The following is a 16,320-nucleotide window of genomic DNA, read 5'->3' as shown; positions in this document are numbered from 1 at the left end:
TGGAACTAGGTTGAAACAATGCTCACGATGGGCTTCCGAAAGACTGAGGGAGAGAAATGCCCCACAATGAGGCATGTTCACACTTTTGCTGCGGTGAGGTTGAAGCTCACTCCGAAATCAACCAAGTAAGCTGCAGCAACTTACCTCACCTGCTGTCATGATAACTAACTCACATTGTATAAGAAATGGTATATGGCACGGAGTATGGCAAAAACGTTTCTCACAAATCCCCTTGAAATAGAAGTTGCAGGAGGGCGAAAGTCAGTGTTTGGGATTGTCTTTCTCCCCGATTTCTCTTTCTGGATGTCGATATGCATTCCAACTTCGACAATGATTGGATTGGAGATTGGAATTGGATTCATCAACCAGAATTGGCATCATGTGTAAGAGCCCGTATACATTCCAACTTCGACATTGATGTGACGACCTATTTCCCCCCCGCTGCTGTCGTTACCGGTACACATTCTTCGACAACAGGGGGACAGAAAGGCGAGCTGCTAACGCTAGGGCACCAGAATTCTGAATAGATGCTGGAAATCCCGGGATCCAATAAGCTAACTGACAAAGCCATGTGCTGGTTCTATGATGGGCGAGAATAAAAAAGGGGGAGGGGTGTTGTTCCAGAATCGAATCGTACGCTGCGGCTGGCACCTGTTAATTCGGAGGAAAGAGACAGAAAATCTTGTAAGACCACCACTAGCAAGGGTTTGGACGAAAAGAACTGAATGAGAGATATACGGTCGGGAGATAGTAAGCCTGGAAGGACAAATAGAAAACATCGAGTTTGGAAAATGTATTCTCAATCCTAGGATATTGAGGGAGAGGCTGATGGGGAACCCTCTCTCAGCTGTTCTGACCCCAACATAAAAAAACAAAGGTAGTTGATACCTTCAGCCCTACTCTGATAGTCCTTCAATGGCTAAGTTTTGAGTGTTGAATCTCGTTTAACCGTGAACAATTATTACCCATTCTTCATGCATCGCGTACGTCAAATCAATGATTCAAAAGAGTGACAGTTTGACACTGTAGTTGCATAGGCCACTATGACGGCGACCAAACTAAAATCTCAATCACCGACTAAACGGAATGTGGAGTGTTGGAATCAAAAGCGAGCGCACCTAGGGATGACACCTCAGACTTCGTCTTGAAGACGAGCCGGGGTTAGACAGAAGCGACTTCCTTGGACGACGTATTGGCGCTAGAATTCATCCCGACTGAGCGCTGTGCCTTCCTCAGCCGCCAACGCTTGATGGCTTTCCAGCACTCGATGACCAGCACGTACAGAAGAAGGCCGCCAAAGACAATACCCCATTCATAGCTGATGCCAGAGTGCTTGAAGACGCGTTTGTTGACTTCAGGCAGGTAGATGAGAGGAAAGACAAGAGCGAAGCCCGAAACGCATGCCCAGAAGAGGAATTTGTTCTGATACACGGTAGAGAAGACGGAGAGGATTCTCTTGGATCTCTGCGAATTAGCAGCGTTGGTATGGTGGTGACCCATATTGAAGAGTGATGCGTTGAAGTCCTTGACTTCCCATGCCGTGGCGAGAAGCGTGAAACTCAAGATTGCAAACACGGTGGCGCGCGCCTTGAACACTACATCACATGTAAAATTGTAGTCTTCGTTACATTCTTCGCCGAGGTCGCCGTTGCCGGTACCGTATACGACGGACACAAAGCCCAAAAGGCACAATGTTCCCATGGTGACGCCGTAGACCATTTTGTCCAGGATCAGTTGCTTAGTGAAGACGCCGACGCGCATGGATCGGGGAGGGCGGTTCATGATGTCCCGTACGCCGGGTTCGAGGCCTAGGCCGAGGGCCAAGGGGGATGAAGTGACAAGGTTGGCCCAGAGGATCTCGAGAGGAGACAAGGGAAAGACCGAGTTGTCATTATGGTCTTTAAAGGCAAGGCCAATGAGAAGTAAAACGACTTGGGCGATGTTGGAGGTGAGTAAATGGAGTAGAAACTGTAAACTGTATTAGTATCATCCATCGATGGTCAATGAAGCCCGGGATAGAATGGGAACTGGCCTTCTGAATGTTGTCAAACAGCCGTCTTCCTTCTTGTATGGCTAGGACGATCGAGGCAAAGTCGTCATCGGCGAGGACCATGTCAGCGGCCTGCTTGGCCACGTCACTACCGTTCAGACCCATTGCAATGCCGATGTCGGCTAGTTTTAAGGCGGGAGAGTCATTGATGCCGTCGCCGGTCATGATACAAAAACCCCGTCTTCGGTGTAATGCTTGCACCATTCGGACTTTGGTGGTTGGTGAACACCGTGCAATGACCAGAGGAAGTTCGTCGAGCTTGTCAATTTCTTCGTTGGACAATTTGTCGAAAGCAGATGCAGGCATGACTACGCGTCGATCCATAGAGACAGGGGATAGGAGAGAAGTGCCATCGATAATTCCAACTTCACCAGCGATAGCGGTAGCGGTGCGGATGTGATCGCCAGTGAGCATGTGAACCGTAATGCCAGCGCGATGACAAGTTCGCACGGCTTCCGCTGTCTGTGCTCGTGGAGGATCATACATGCCAACAAGGCCACAGAAGGTGAGATTCGATTCGGCCACAGACCGATCCGCAAGCTGTGCTCGTTCACCAAGAGGTACGGTCTTGTTGGCAAGACACAGGACTCGGAGACCTTCGCTGGCCATCCTCTCGGCATTATGACTTACCTTGGTCTTTTCCTCTTCTGTACAAGTCATTATAGGAAGCAGGGCTTCAGTGGCGCCTTTTGCGAAGACATCGATGGAATCGGCACTATTCCGAGTATAAGCCATGGTCATTCGCTTGATACTTGAGTCGAATGGGAATTCGTGGACGAGTTTGCGACGCCGTTTTGCCACGGCCTCCGGCTTTCCGTGCTGAAAGCGCATTGCGAAAACCTGAAGGGCAATTTCCGTGGGTTCTCCAACGGTGGTCCATCTTCCGACGGAGGAATTCAGCTTTGCTGCGGCGTCAGGGTCGGTTTTCTGGAGATCTTGGACCGTCGACAAATTGCAGAGAGAGATAACGTCAAGAAACAAGTCAAGGTCAACGTTGTCATCCACCTTTTCGCTGTTTGAAGTGCTCGAAGTCTCCTGTTGGATCGTTCCGCTGGTCGGGTCGAAGGGATCAGTTGTGTCATGGACGGTTATTGTTTCGCCGTTGGCAAGGACCGCTCTTCTTACAATCATCTTGCCTTGAGTAAGAGTTCCGGTCTTATCTGAGCAAACATTGGTAACGCCGCCCACTGCTTCGAGTGCCGATAGTCTTCGGATGATAATATTGGTTTTTGCCATCGCTTTGGTGCCAACGGCAATTGTGAGCGTCAGCACGGCGATCAGACTCTCCGGAATGACTGCGACGGCAACACAAATGCCGTAGATGAGCACCTCGTCGCGGACATCCCATACGTTGGCAGAAAAGACAATGAGCGCCAATAGAATAGCCAGAGCAAACAACAGTAGAGCAAATTTGCTCAGCTGAACTTGTAGAGGAGAGCCGATGAGTCCCAGAGCATGCTTGGTTCCTTGTACGAAGCGATTCCAGCAACATTTCAACGAGGATCCTTCACTGGACGAATTTGGCCGGTCTCGTAGCAACGAGGCGATTTTCCCGACTTCCGTTTGCATGCCAGTAGCTACCACAATTCCCGATCCTCTGCCGCGCGCGACCATCGATGCCGAATATGCCATATTGGTTCGATCTCCAATGGGCATGTCGAGGGTCCGGAGCGCCTTATCAGGGTATTTGGAAACGGGGAGGGATTCGCCGGTGAGCAGAGCTTCATCCGTTGACAAATTGACACTATCAAACAGTCGCAGGTCTGCAGGAACCACGCCACCCGCGGAGAGTTGAACGACGTCTCCAACCACCAACGTCTCAACTTTGACCACTTTGACTTGGGAGTCTCGTAGAACTTTGCATTCTGGCGTCGACAAAGCTTGTAGTGATAGGATAGTCTGTTCCGCCCGATAGTCCTGAAAAAATCTGGCGGATTTCGGTTACTAAGGAGCACCATTGGATTTGGGGGGCCAAACTGTAGGATTACCCGACAACGATATTCAACAGAATAACGGCAGCAATTACAGATCCTTCTATGTAGTCGTTCAGACTGAAAGAAAGAACCATGGTGATGAGAAGAACAACCGTAAGACTGTTGGAGACCTGTCTCATGAAAATCTGGAAAATGGAAATCCGTTCAGTATCCTTGAGCTTGTTCGGTCCATCTTTCGCGAGGCGAGCTGTCGCTTCGTGGGTGCTGAGGCCATGGCTTTGATAGATCAATTCAGATATCTTGGACTACCGACATGAGAATAAACACATACCTGACCTCAACACCCAACTGGGTGGCGACGTGTTTAACATCGAGGATGTGTGCGTCCGTGCAAACGTCGATTCCTGTGACCGTAACAAGACTCTCGTGATCTCGAAACTCAGGCTTTACAGCGAGATTGGGCTCTCGGTTCTTTCGTATAGGGGGTTCCTCTACGGATTCAGACGACTCAGACTGCGCCGGAGAGCCGACATCAGTATTAGTAGAGCTAATAACCATTCACGTAGGTGTGCAGGATAACGGAGAAATGATCGTTAAAAACGGGAGATCTGAATGCCCGGCAAAACGTAGATGTCTTCGAGAAATCTCGAATCCGGCGAGATTGAAGTGTTGAATCCTGGGTGGGAAAAGGTCCTGGGTCTCCTTCATTTATGATCTCGCCGTGGAATCGCTAAACTTTGGGAAAAGAGGCATCCCACGGACAGCCAAGCAACCTCCAAGTGTCCCCAAGAATCCAAGATCTCGGCGCAGACACTGCCACGCAAGGGGAGGCAATCAGCATGGACAAGCGATTTGCTGGAGAAAGAACCTATGGATCTTGGAGACCCTGAATGATGTGGCGCCAAGTAGACGAAATACTGTCAAATGAGGAGTAAATTGGCTTGGTTGTCACACGACACGCGCAGTTCAGCCAATGCCTCGGCCGCTCAGCGTGGGACCTACCTGCTGCGGAGTATCCAGCTGCTGATGAAATATCCCACGGGGATTCAGACTAGATTTCAAGACTTGCGAGGAAGAAGAAGAAAATGGAAAAGATGGAAGGAAAAGAAAGTGAGATCTAAACGTGCATCCTTCGCACCAATGCTTTTCCGTACTCTACTCCGGAGCATGTGAACCGAGGTACAGAAATCGAGGGTACATCCAAGTGACATGTGAAGACAGCAAAACCCTTTCTTTATCCAATGTACCTGGCCAGTCAAGCACAGATATCAATCATGCACCGGCTCCCGGTTAGGTGACAAGCCTGTCCCATATTGCCGGATATCGAAAGAAGGACAGGCACGGGGTCCCGCAAACCACGTACATGGTGCAGTCTATTCCGTACTTCTTCGATTTGTTTCCAATACGCCTTGACAAATCGAAGAAATCCATGAAGGAGTCATGATGACCAACCAGAGAGGATCCTCACCTTTCTGTCCTTCTTCGGCCTCTTTTTCTCCTCCCGATGGGAATGCGAAACAAAAGCTACCAGTCATCAGAGCGATAACTCAGTTGCCCGATTAGGAACTGCCCCATTAGGTAGGCAAGTCTTTGTCCGAGACTTATATTAGAAACCGGAGAACAGCGCATATATACTTCAAGTCCATTCTGTACATGATAAGTGATCGTTGACTCTCAGATGGCACACGCGTACCGGAGTGACCTGACAAACATTTCATTGTGACCTTTTTTCAGTCATTCAAGATCTCAAATCCACAAAATAATCAGACATGGCGTCGATGGAAAAAGTATTTGCGGGTTACACCGCACGATTGGCGGCGTTGGAGATGACTTATGAGACCAATCCCTTTTCCAAAGGAGTGGCCTGGGTAGAAGGAGAACTCGTCCCGCTCTCCCAGGCACGTATCCCGTTGATGGACCAAGGATTCCTGCACAGTGACTTGACATACGACGTCCCTGCCGTCTGGGACGGACGCTTTTTCCGTCTTGATGATCACCTTTCCCGACTAGAGCTCAGCTGTGAGAAAATACGACTCAGGCTCCCGTTGCCGCGGGAGGAGGTCAAGCGGATCCTGGTGGACATGGTGGCCAAGAGCGGGATCCGCGACGCCTTTGTCGAATTAATCGTTACGCGAGGGCTTAAGGGCGTTCGGGGCTCCAAGCCCGACGAAATGGTCAATAACCTGTACATGTTCATTCAGCCTTATATTTGGGTTATGGAGCCCGAGATGCAACGGACCGGCGGCAGCGCAGTCATCGCGCGGACGGTACGCAGGGTTCCGCCTGGCTCCATGGACCCCACGGTCAAGAATTTGCAATGGGGTGACTTTACAAGGGGCATGTTCGAAGCGGCAGACCGTGGCGCTACGTATCCCTTTTTGACGGACGGAGACGCCAATCTCACCGAGGGATCGGGCTTCAATATCATCGTGGTTAAGGATGGAGTCCTTTACACCCCCGATCGGGGTGTTCTGAAGGGTGTAACACGCAAGAGCGTCTTCGACGTTGCGAAGGCTAACGGCATTGAAGTCCGCATGGAGGTTGTGCCTGTGGAGATGACATACCACTGTGATGAGTTATTCATGTGTACAACGGCAGGTGGTATCATGCCTATTACATCTCTCGACGGCCAGCCTGTAAATGATGGTCAGATTGGCCCGATCACCAAGACGATTTGGGATGGATACTGGGCGATACATTACGATTCAGCATACAGCTTCGAGATTAATTATGAAGGAACTCAAGAGAATGGGGTTAATGGCGTGAATGGGGTTAATGGACATTAGCCAAATAATGCGTTTGCAACTCCGTGGTGAAGAGAGAATGTGTGTGCTTTCAACGACGACGACGACGACGACGACGATGAATTTCATATTTTTTGCCTCTCTTTTTCACCAACGATCTCTTGTATATTTGTAGTCGGCCTGATAGTCGAGCAACACGAGGTTCAGTCAGAGACGCAAGATCATTGCACTTGCGCACGAACATGAGAGATGATGGTATCTAGGCTGCTCCAGCATTGAACTCTTCCGTGTGAACGCTGGCCGCTTCGTATGGTTTAAGTTGTGAATCCTGCTCTTCGCGAGGCGCATTTACCGGATGAACATTGGCTGAAGTATGTGGGATGCGGGTACAGCGTTATCGTTTTTGGTATCCACTGTACGCAAAGAAATGTCAGCAAGCAGAGGCAAGTTGGAGCAGGATATTACGTACGATATCGGATCCATCTGATCAATACTAAGTCCTCTGGTCTCCTGAACCAAAAAGAGCTGCCTAGAGTGTCGCAACCAAACATCCACGCGGCAAAGAAGAACCAGGCCCCATATCCGAATGAGGCAAAGATATATGGAAGTACTATAGTCACCGCAAATTGGATTGCCCCTTAAAATGAATTAGCAGAAATTTGGATTCGTATAAGAGTCACTGACCTTTGCACCAAAGCAGCTCATGTGCCTGAAAAGTTTCGTATAGCACCCGGAAACATCTCTGCGATTGGAGTCCAAGGCACACCGTTGGGACCGAAAGATCAGCCACAACAATTGGCCGCCAATTGACGTGACGGGATTACTGGTGGTGTGCATCCCACCAGGTCGACGAGGCCAAAGGTCATAGATGATAGACGCGATAGCTCCAAGAGTGTCTAGAGTTTCTGTTGATCAGAATATAGACCTAATCATTGACCAAGCCATAGATTCCCGTGTACAGACCGACATCTGAAACACCGAGAGAGCCGAACAGGATTGGAGAATAGTAATTGGTTATTGAATTCGGTCAATGGATTGTATTGTGATCCGTGAGGCAGTCCTACCAGATCCCCCTGACAATTCGCAAGCGTGAATGCGCAGAAGACGACAAAGGCCCGAATTCTCATGCCTTTCTGCGAGAATTCATGCGTCGCACCACGGAAAAGTGATGTACGAAGCACAGCCGTAGCTGCCTGCGACAATGACCTCTTCTTCTGGTCTGATCTGCAATATTGCCAGTTCTTCTTGAATGTCTCTCGCTTTTTTAGTCTCTCCTCACTCATAGCGGAGATTGATAAAAGGTATATTGATGCTTGGCGGAGAGATGTCTCGAGGCCTCTCAGGTCTAAGAAGCTTTTGCACCCTACCCTTATGCATGAGTCAGAGAGGGCTTTCGTGGAGGAAGAATCTGCAGATAAACAATAGAACAGAAGGGGCGACCTGGAATACTGTCGGGAGCCTCCAGCTCATTGAAGTAGAAGTGTTCATGTTCTCATTAGTTCCAAAATTGATCCAGAACCTGATCACTGCCCCCATTTGATATTCAAGTTCGAAGAGGCTAGTCAGCATTCCTCGAATGGAGGATATTGAAAGCTCGGCGATGTAGCTGGGTACCGTGGCAGTGATTCCGCCACAGTCCGAGTCCCACTAAAGCTCTTTCGGCATCTTGTTTCATGCCGACGGTACTGCTCTCAGAACCATTCTGGCAATATTTCTGGGCACCACAGCTGCAATGTCCTGGCACTTCAATGCAAGCAAATTCTGGGATGAGATCCGAGCAAACAAGGTCACAGCGTATGACTTCATGGGCGCCACGTTGGCACTGACATACAAACAGAAGCCAAATGCCTTCGATCGTGGCCATCGCGTGCGGTTTGTTTGGGAAATTCCTATATCGAACATTGCCGAGGACTATGAGAAGCGATTCGGCCGTCCATAGCGTTGAGGCAAGTCATCTGATAATGCAACGAGGTCCAAGGGTGCAGTGATCGTGCGGAACCATCTGACTTGGATATCAGCGTCGCATCGCAGATCATAATGATGAGCTAGTTCCTCCAAACACACCCATACACATGTCGCCGAGAAGTGACATTCCAAATGCTTTCCCCCCTCCCCCGCGGGGGATTTCAACAAACCCTCAGGCCATCATCAAAGTCTTCTCAAATCTATGGCTGCATACTGGTCATCTCGGCCAGGTGGACACCGAGGGAAACGGTCCCTTCGTCGGTCGAGTCAAGAATGTGATCTGGAGAAGAGGAGAGGATGTAACTGTATCAGAAATCGAAGAAGAATTCCCCCATCATCCAGAAGTCGCGATTGCGGCTGCCTTTGCAATCTCTTCAGAGCTCGGCTTACGTGCTGAGGACGACGTCAAAGTCTCAGTGAAGCTCCGTGAAGAGAGTTCCACAATGAAGCTGACTTTGTTCGACTGGGCTATGCGGAACGTGGCGAGATTTCAAGTCCTCGTGCTACTGATTTCGTCTCAGAGATCAAGAAAACAACGACAGGGAAATTGGCGAAAGATGGCTCAATGGGTGTAGGAAGAGATCTGACATTAGAAACTGGCAAGACGGGAGAACAACATGAATTTGCCTCCATCGAAGCGGCAGGTGGAGAGCAATCCGCAGATGGCCCTAATGCAAAGACGAGGCTGAGTGTAGTTGTTCCTCGAAATTTCTTGAATTCTCCTAAAGAATTCATATTAGAGAGAATTGTTGTCGGCGGCCTACTTGTCGTAGTGCCTTTGCATAGGTGGTAAATCCTTGTACGTGGGCGTCATTTCGAGAAAAGTATGCGTCTCGCAGCTCCTTTGACTTGCAATTCCGTCCGTCCTGGACCTCCATTCTTGCGTTGGGGACCAAGGACCCTCTGCTAGTGATATTGTCAGAGCTCCAGCGCCTGAGGAGGGCATAGCGGGGATAAGGTAGAGTCAGGTTTCCTCGAGGGGATTCGCGTTCAGATTGCGGAGATATTATGCCAAGACGTCCACGTGCAGTCTTTGTCCGTGCGATGCTCCGTAGCACCACCCGGACGGCAAATTTTGGATTGTGCCTATTCAATCTTCAGACTCCAGCCTCGACCGGTAAATTGAAGGAATAGGATAGTAAAAATCATGGCATCTAACAATCCCACGCAAATCTTCGCGGAAGACGTGCAGGAAGAGAAAGGAGAAAATGCCCGTCTTTCCGCCTTCGTGGGAGCCATCGCAGTCGGCGACCTCGTCAAATCCACACTGGGCCCCAAGGGCATGGACAAGATCCTGCAGAGTGCCAGTACAGGCGAGATAATGGTGACTAACGATGGAGCCACGATATTGAAATCCATAGCCCTCGACAATGCTGCTGCCAAAGTCCTGGTCAACATTTCCAAAGTCCAAGACGACGAAGTGGGAGACGGAACAACATCGGTTGCAGTCCTTGCTGCCGAATTACTGCGAGAAGCCGAACAGCTTGTCGCGAAGAAAATACATCCCCAGACCATTATTGAAGGCTACCGATTAGCATCCCAAGCTGCCTTGCACGCACTCGAAAAGGCCGCAGTCGACAGCAGCAAAGACCCTCAAGTCTTCCGCAAAGACCTCCAGGCCATTGCTCGAACGACCCTCTCTTCCAAAGTCCTCAGTCAAGACCGAGATAAATTCGCCGATCTAGCCTGCGAAGCCGTCCTTCGTCTCAAAGGCTCAACAGACTTGAACCATATTCAAATAATCAAGAAGGCAGGCGGAAAATTAAGTGACAGCTATTTGGACGAAGGATTCATCTTGGACAAGCGCATCGGTGTGAACCAGCCCAAGAGGTTAGAAAACGCCAAAATCCTTGTCGCCAACACTGCAATGGATACAGACAAAGTCAAGATCTGGGCTTCACGAATGAAAGTCGGCTCGCCAAAAGAACTTGCTGAGCTGGAAAAAGCCGAGCGGGAAAAAATGCGACAGAAAGTGGAACGGATCAAAGCTCACGGGATCAACTGCTTCATAAACCGACAACTCATCTACAACTGGCCCGAACAACTCTTTACGGAAGCTGGAATCATGAGCATTGAACATGCCGACTTTGACGGTGTGGAGCGTCTCGCTCTCGTGACCGGCGGCGAGATCGCATCCACATTCGACCACCCGGAACAAGTGAAGCTCGGCCACTGCGACCTGATCGAAGAAGTCATCATCGGCGAAGACACACTGATTAAATTCTCCGGAGTAGCCGCCGGCGAAGCGTGCACCATCGTCCTCCGTGGCGCGACAGAACAATTACTCGACGAGGCCGAGCGATCTCTGCACGACGCACTGGCAGTCTTGTCGCAGACGGTCAAAGAACCCCGTATCACGTTCGGCGGCGGATGCGCGGAGATGGTGATGGCGAACGCCGTGGACTCGCTCGCGCAAAAGGTTGGCGGCAAGAAACGCATTGCAATTGACTCGTTCGCCACTGCGTTGCGGCAGCTGCCTACTATCCTGGCCGACAATGCCGGGCTGGATTCATCGGCTCTCGTCTCGGAACTCCGCAGCGAAGTATACCGTGGCATGACGAGCAGTGGGCTCGACCTGCTGACGCCCGGCGGCGGCATCGCTGATATGCGCGAATTAGGCGTCATCGAGAGCTATAAGTTGAAGAGAGCCGTCGTGGGCTCTGCGAGCGAGGCAGCCGAGCTATTGTTACGAGTCGACGATATCATTCGTGCGGCACCACGGAGGAGGGAGCGCATGTAAATTCAACATGGACCCGAGAAATGTGAACGAGAAAAGCGAGAGAGAATTCCGATCACGACCGACTCATGGCACGTGTGGAGAAGATCGTTGAGGCGCGTGGGCGCTTGTGAGGCTTGATTCCTCATGGGGTTAAAATCTTGGCTGAAATCACGACCTTAGCAATGATGATGGCTAGAGCTTCCCCTCAATGAGCGCCTTGGAAGCAAATTGCCTCCTAATTCTTCAACCTCACAGGCTTTAGCGCTGTTTCAATGAGTTGCTGCAATGCCTCAACTCATGGAGGGGGGAAGGTTGCGTATTACACCCATCCGCAACGATATCCCACGTGCAAGTCAATTACAATACCTGAAGGAATCATACGGGTCAGTGAATGGAGAGCTGCTGTGAGTGCCTGATTAGAAGTTACAAAGCGGAAAAGCGACTGTGCTCCTGTGCGTCATGTCACGAATGGTGGAGATAAAATGATGAAAAGGGAAAAAAACGCATCAATGATACCATGAAAAAAGAGATCAAGAAGACAATTGACTTCTCCCCCAAAAACCCTTGTACAATTCCATCTATCCACATTAAGACATCTCATCCCCCAAGCTACTCAAAATACCTCTCCATCCTAAAGCGCGCCACTAAATCCCTATCCAACAGAAGACAATGACAATTGATGAGCAGGCTCGGAAACCGCTTCGCCCAGAACTCGTAGTAACCCTTTGTGCTACCACCGAGCATTTGTTCCTTGACGTCGTCAGGCAGATCATGGAAATGATTCTTCTTGTTCCTGATGACACGTAGGAGATCAATCATCTTCGACCCTGTGTATTTGCGCTGCTTGCCAATTTCATAGAGAAAAGTCTTGGGTAAGGCTCGAAGAAAGTCTTTGGATGGACCGATGACGTTCGGGGCCAAAGATTCAAGGGCTGCGAGTTCGGCGAGCGCCTCTTTCTCTGCCGATGTACGGATCGCGTTCTCGTCGAAGATGTTGTTGACAGAGTTCTTCTCGCGCTCATAGCAATCTGATACATCGCAGAGGAATTCCAATTTGTCCGCGACATCCCAGAAGTACGGGTGACGAAGGATCTGGGCGGTGTCGGGGCGATCTTTGGGGTCGTGTTTCAGCATCTGCATAATAAGATCATCGGCGTCGTATTGGTAGTCATGGAGACGTAGATCTTCCGTGCTGAACTTGTTTTCTTTGATGTTCAGATCTCGACCAAGGCTCGTACCACCAACATCGAACGGATGCCGCCCCTGGGTCATCACATAATAGAAAACACAGCCCAAGGAGAAGATGTCGATGGCTTTGGTTGCTCGGCGACCAGATGGAGGATCAACAACGGCACCATCACTAGAATGTGTTGTTGACTTGGGAGTGGTGGATGTTGCATTCGGTGCCGCAACGGATGTTCTAGAATGAACAAGTAATTCCGGTGCCCTCCAACCCGTCGTCCCTGCGGCTGTATGATTCGCGGTGGGAGCGAAGGCTGATTCTGGACCTTCTTCCAATGGTTTACATAGACCGAAGTCGGAAATGACGAACTGCAATTTGGGTAGCCCAGTCGCCGGACGATTGCTTTTCACGGCCTTGACCAGGACATTCTGGGGCTTGATGTCCCGATGCACAAGTTTGAGAGAATGAAGATGTTGGACACCGTCCGTGATTTGACGCAGTGCATCCTTCACATCGAACCCTTCCGGCAGCTTGACCAGGTTGGGATATTGGAGCGGGCGCTCAACGAATTGATCGAGTGAAGTGGTGAACAATTCGAGTGCAATGTATGTGAAGTGTTGTGACTCCTCCTTTCCAAAATATCGGACAACGTGTGGATTCTCATCACTTGAGAGAAGATGCTTGATTTCTTTGGCAGCAAGATTATTCGACGAACGAATCAAGCGCTTTACGGCAACTTCTCTACCGTCTAGTGATCCGGGGAACACTGCTGTGCCATTGCTTCCGCGGCCAAGGCATCGCTCTTCTTTCGTGTCAATTCTCAGTCGACCAACCTGCAGCAGCCCATCCTTGATAGGAATTTCGGTGGCAAGTTCCTCCCTCTCGTCCATCGCTTCTGGATCCATGGTCTTCTTCAACTTTTTATTCTTTTTGCCCCCTCGTTTGCCACGCTTAGCATGCCTCCTGCGGGGTTGGGTGCCATTCTCGGCCGCTGCGTTGGAATCGAAATCTTGTTTGCTCTTGTCATCTTCAGATTCACCTTCCGAACTGTCCTCAGTGGGGTCCAGCGCCTTGGCCGTCTTTGCAGGGCCGACAGCAGAAACCGCGGAACTCTGGGCTCGACTCCTGGCTGGCGTAGGAACTGCATTCTCGAGGACTTCGGAGATGGTCCCGGGAGTCACGTTTTCTTGAGTAACTTCAATGACGGGGATTTCTTGCTCGTCAGTCATGCCTGTATGTGGAGCGGCGGCTTGGGGTTGAGCCCTTTCCACTGCGACCTCCACACCAGCCTTTCGTAGGAATCTTTGCATCTTCAACATCATTGGCAGCCTCATCTGAAGTCCCACGGCAAAGAAGATCACACTACAGACGATGAGAAAGAAAACTGGCATCAAAGGATGATTTATAACCGGTAACAGGGACGGTGGGAACTTGGACTCGAGGGAGGTCATTGCTTTTTCAGCTTCTTCGGCCAGATCGGTCGCTGGAGGAGGGCCGGAGATTGTCAGGCGTAGCGGAGCATCATTTGGATGTGTAGAAAGAACATGTACTCCGACAATTTCCTCCATGTCGCCATTGAAATCCAAAGGATGATTGTCATAATTCCAATGAGAGCTTGCAGGTGCGGCGCCGCTGGTGACACCAGGATATGACAGCTCGGACATGGCATACCAGATTCCCGCTTCTGTTCGGTTCACAAAAACCCTTTCAGCTCGTTGCATCTCATTCCTCCAAACTTCGGGAGAGGAGAGAAGTGGGGAGTCGGTTGGCCGAGAGAGGAGAACCAGGTTGGCAGATTCGTCGCGATTGTCAAGAGGGCGAATGACATCAAAAACCCGGGCCACAGGAGTTTCCAGCATGTGGGTAAACTGGGGGATTTGGCCAGATTCGGTGTTGCTTTTAATGCCAATAATTCGACCGTTATAACGACTCTGAATGTGATAACTGTCCAGTGGGGTGACATATTGGTCCTGGAGATCGCTATCTCCTTTGTTCGGTAGCCATTCGGCAAACCTGATTGTACATAGAGGTTCATTGGTGGTCTTGTGCGATATGTGAACTGTATACTGGACTCGGCCAATATTGAGGGTACCGATGGGTTCGCAGGCAGGGTCGTCGAGCTCAAAGCCACTCAATCGTCGACAGCGGCCCTGATCCTCATTAGAGAACCCATGGTTTTTATCAAATTGTTGCAGTATTGTTCCCGTAGCAGCATCCACCACATATGCAGTTGTCTCCTGTGAAGAAATGGTAACCAAAGGCGGATCATCGACAAATTGTGGCGTTTGCTCCGCAAGAGATTTGACAGTGATCCCTAAGCGTTGTAGGCCGATTCTGGGATCTCGATGCTGAATGTATAGATTACCATCCTTGCTCGGCTCGACAATGAACACGTAGTCATCCTCGTTTCGAGAGTGTTCAGGGTCACTCCGATTCAACTTGTGGTGGATAGTCTCAATCATGGGACTATTGGGAATACCCAGTGACCATCTTTCATTGCCGGATTTTCTGTCACGTGCATGTATGGTGCCATCAATGGTGGCTAGTAGGACAATGTTCTCCACCTCCCAATCTTGCAGTAGCCGCGCTGAAGGGAGCGCTGAGAGTCCAGAAGACTCGGCAGACTGAACAAGAGGTGCTCTAACAGCACTACTGCTATCGTGTGCTGGAGCCAAGGCACGGAGTTTGTGATTTTCGGGGTTTTCATCGGTGCTTCTGAATTTGACGGTGGTGACATCGTTTTTGAGGAGAGGGATCTCTGCTGGGCTGCGGCCAGCCGGAGGACGACGAGAGGATTCAGGCCGGACACTTTGGGTAGAAGCCACCAGTCTCTGGACCGAGTCGGATTGATGGATGGATTGAGGATGGGCGGCAGCAATGAGAAGGAGGAGTAGGGCCCAAGTTAACATCGATTTCGACTTGGATTTGGATCCTCCACGTCGGCGTGGGGGCCGAAGCGGAGGTTTGGCCATGGTGAACCGGAAGGGACTCCAGGGCTGTTGAAGAGAATCAAGGATCTTTAAAGACCCAAAGACATATTTGTACTGGTCAATAGATATGGAAGAAAGGGGGGTGGTAGTGTTGATATGAGAAGGAGAAGAAGTTGGTGAAGTTGGTCAGCTTACGAGGAAGGCAGAAATCGAAATAGGAACGGCCCGGCCTCGACAAGGATGGAAGTTGTTGTCAATACACCGCAATACAGATCGTGACGAAAGGCCCGTATGGCACAGGTTTTGCATTTTTGTCGCCTGGCACCGCCAAGAGAAAAGGGGTAAAGTTCTTCCCCCACGTGGTTTCAAGTACCTCGCAAAGTTGGTGACACTGTGACAGACCGAGGTCTTTACCGGTAATTTACAGGCAAAATGAGGGGCCTCTTCCCACTCCGGCACCTCCCAGGTCCCGAGCCTAAACTGCCACCAGTTGCTGGCAGCGTTGCTTGACGTGTTTCAGCCTGAGAATCTGCTCTGTCGTGGTAGGAGATGCGACAAAAAGGAAAGAAACTCAGTCTCCTGAACGGTGCGTCTCAATGATGTTTCCCAGCCCCCTACTATCGACGTTTTCTAAGCCACAAACCACAACAATCATCACCTTCTCCTACCTGTCACTTGCGATGGTCTATTTCTCCCTGCGCGCGAAAGTCTGTGTGGTTCCACCCGTCGATCTTATAGACCTTTGGGTCCAGCTCTCACATTAGCTCGTCGTCACCATGAGGTAGTTGTCTGCCT

The 16,320-nt window shown here is 50.3% G+C and overlaps 6 protein-coding genes across 6 annotated transcripts; 4 read left to right on the top strand and 2 right to left on the bottom strand.

Moving 5' to 3' along the window:
• Nucleotides 1-1,161: 1,161 nt before the first annotated feature.
• Z518_10448 (potassium/sodium efflux P-type ATPase, fungal-type) lies at nt 1,162-4,542 on the bottom strand (the record flags this gene model as incomplete). The annotated part of the gene is made up of 4 exons (XM_013411991.1): nt 1,162-1,968; nt 2,081-3,977; nt 4,039-4,260; nt 4,316-4,542. The coding sequence occupies 4 exons, from the start codon at nt 4,540-4,542 to the stop codon at nt 1,162-1,164; spliced, it is 3,153 nt and encodes a 1,050-aa protein (XP_013267445.1).
• Nucleotides 4,543-5,753: 1,211 nt separating this feature from the next.
• On the top strand, nt 5,754-6,770 carry Z518_10447 (uncharacterized protein; the record flags this gene model as incomplete). The annotated part of the gene is made up of 1 exon (XM_013411990.1): nt 5,754-6,770. One exon carries the CDS (start codon nt 5,754-5,756, stop codon nt 6,768-6,770), a length of 1,017 nt encoding a protein of 338 aa, XP_013267444.1.
• Nucleotides 6,771-8,460: 1,690 nt separating this feature from the next.
• On the top strand, nt 8,461-8,667 carry Z518_10446 (uncharacterized protein; the record flags this gene model as incomplete). Its single annotated transcript, XM_013411989.1, has 1 exon — nt 8,461-8,667. One exon carries the CDS (start codon nt 8,461-8,463, stop codon nt 8,665-8,667), a length of 207 nt encoding a protein of 68 aa, XP_013267443.1.
• Nucleotides 8,668-8,800: 133 nt separating this feature from the next.
• Nucleotides 8,801-9,268, top strand: Z518_10445 (uncharacterized protein; the record flags this gene model as incomplete). The annotated part of the gene is made up of 1 exon (XM_013411988.1): nt 8,801-9,268. The coding sequence occupies one exon, from the start codon at nt 8,801-8,803 to the stop codon at nt 9,266-9,268; it is 468 nt and encodes a 155-aa protein (XP_013267442.1).
• Nucleotides 9,269-9,840: 572 nt separating this feature from the next.
• On the top strand, nt 9,841-11,433 carry Z518_10444 (T-complex protein 1 subunit beta; the record flags this gene model as incomplete). The annotated part of the gene is made up of 1 exon (XM_013411987.1): nt 9,841-11,433. The coding sequence occupies one exon, from the start codon at nt 9,841-9,843 to the stop codon at nt 11,431-11,433; it is 1,593 nt and encodes a 530-aa protein (XP_013267441.1).
• Nucleotides 11,434-12,021: 588 nt separating this feature from the next.
• Nucleotides 12,022-15,567, bottom strand: Z518_10443 (uncharacterized protein; the record flags this gene model as incomplete). Its single annotated transcript, XM_013411986.1, has 1 exon — nt 12,022-15,567. One exon carries the CDS (start codon nt 15,565-15,567, stop codon nt 12,022-12,024), a length of 3,546 nt encoding a protein of 1,181 aa, XP_013267440.1.
• Between the last annotated feature and the right edge of the window lie 753 nt (nt 15,568-16,320).

The sequence above is a fragment of the Rhinocladiella mackenziei genome, assembly GCF_000835555.1.
Source record: "Rhinocladiella mackenziei CBS 650.93 unplaced genomic scaffold supercont1.9, whole genome shotgun sequence".
Lineage (NCBI taxonomy): Eukaryota > Fungi > Ascomycota > Eurotiomycetes > Chaetothyriales > Herpotrichiellaceae > Rhinocladiella > Rhinocladiella mackenziei.
The sequence above is the reverse complement of the archived record's forward strand: the minus strand, read 5'-3'. Positions and strand labels throughout refer to the sequence as shown.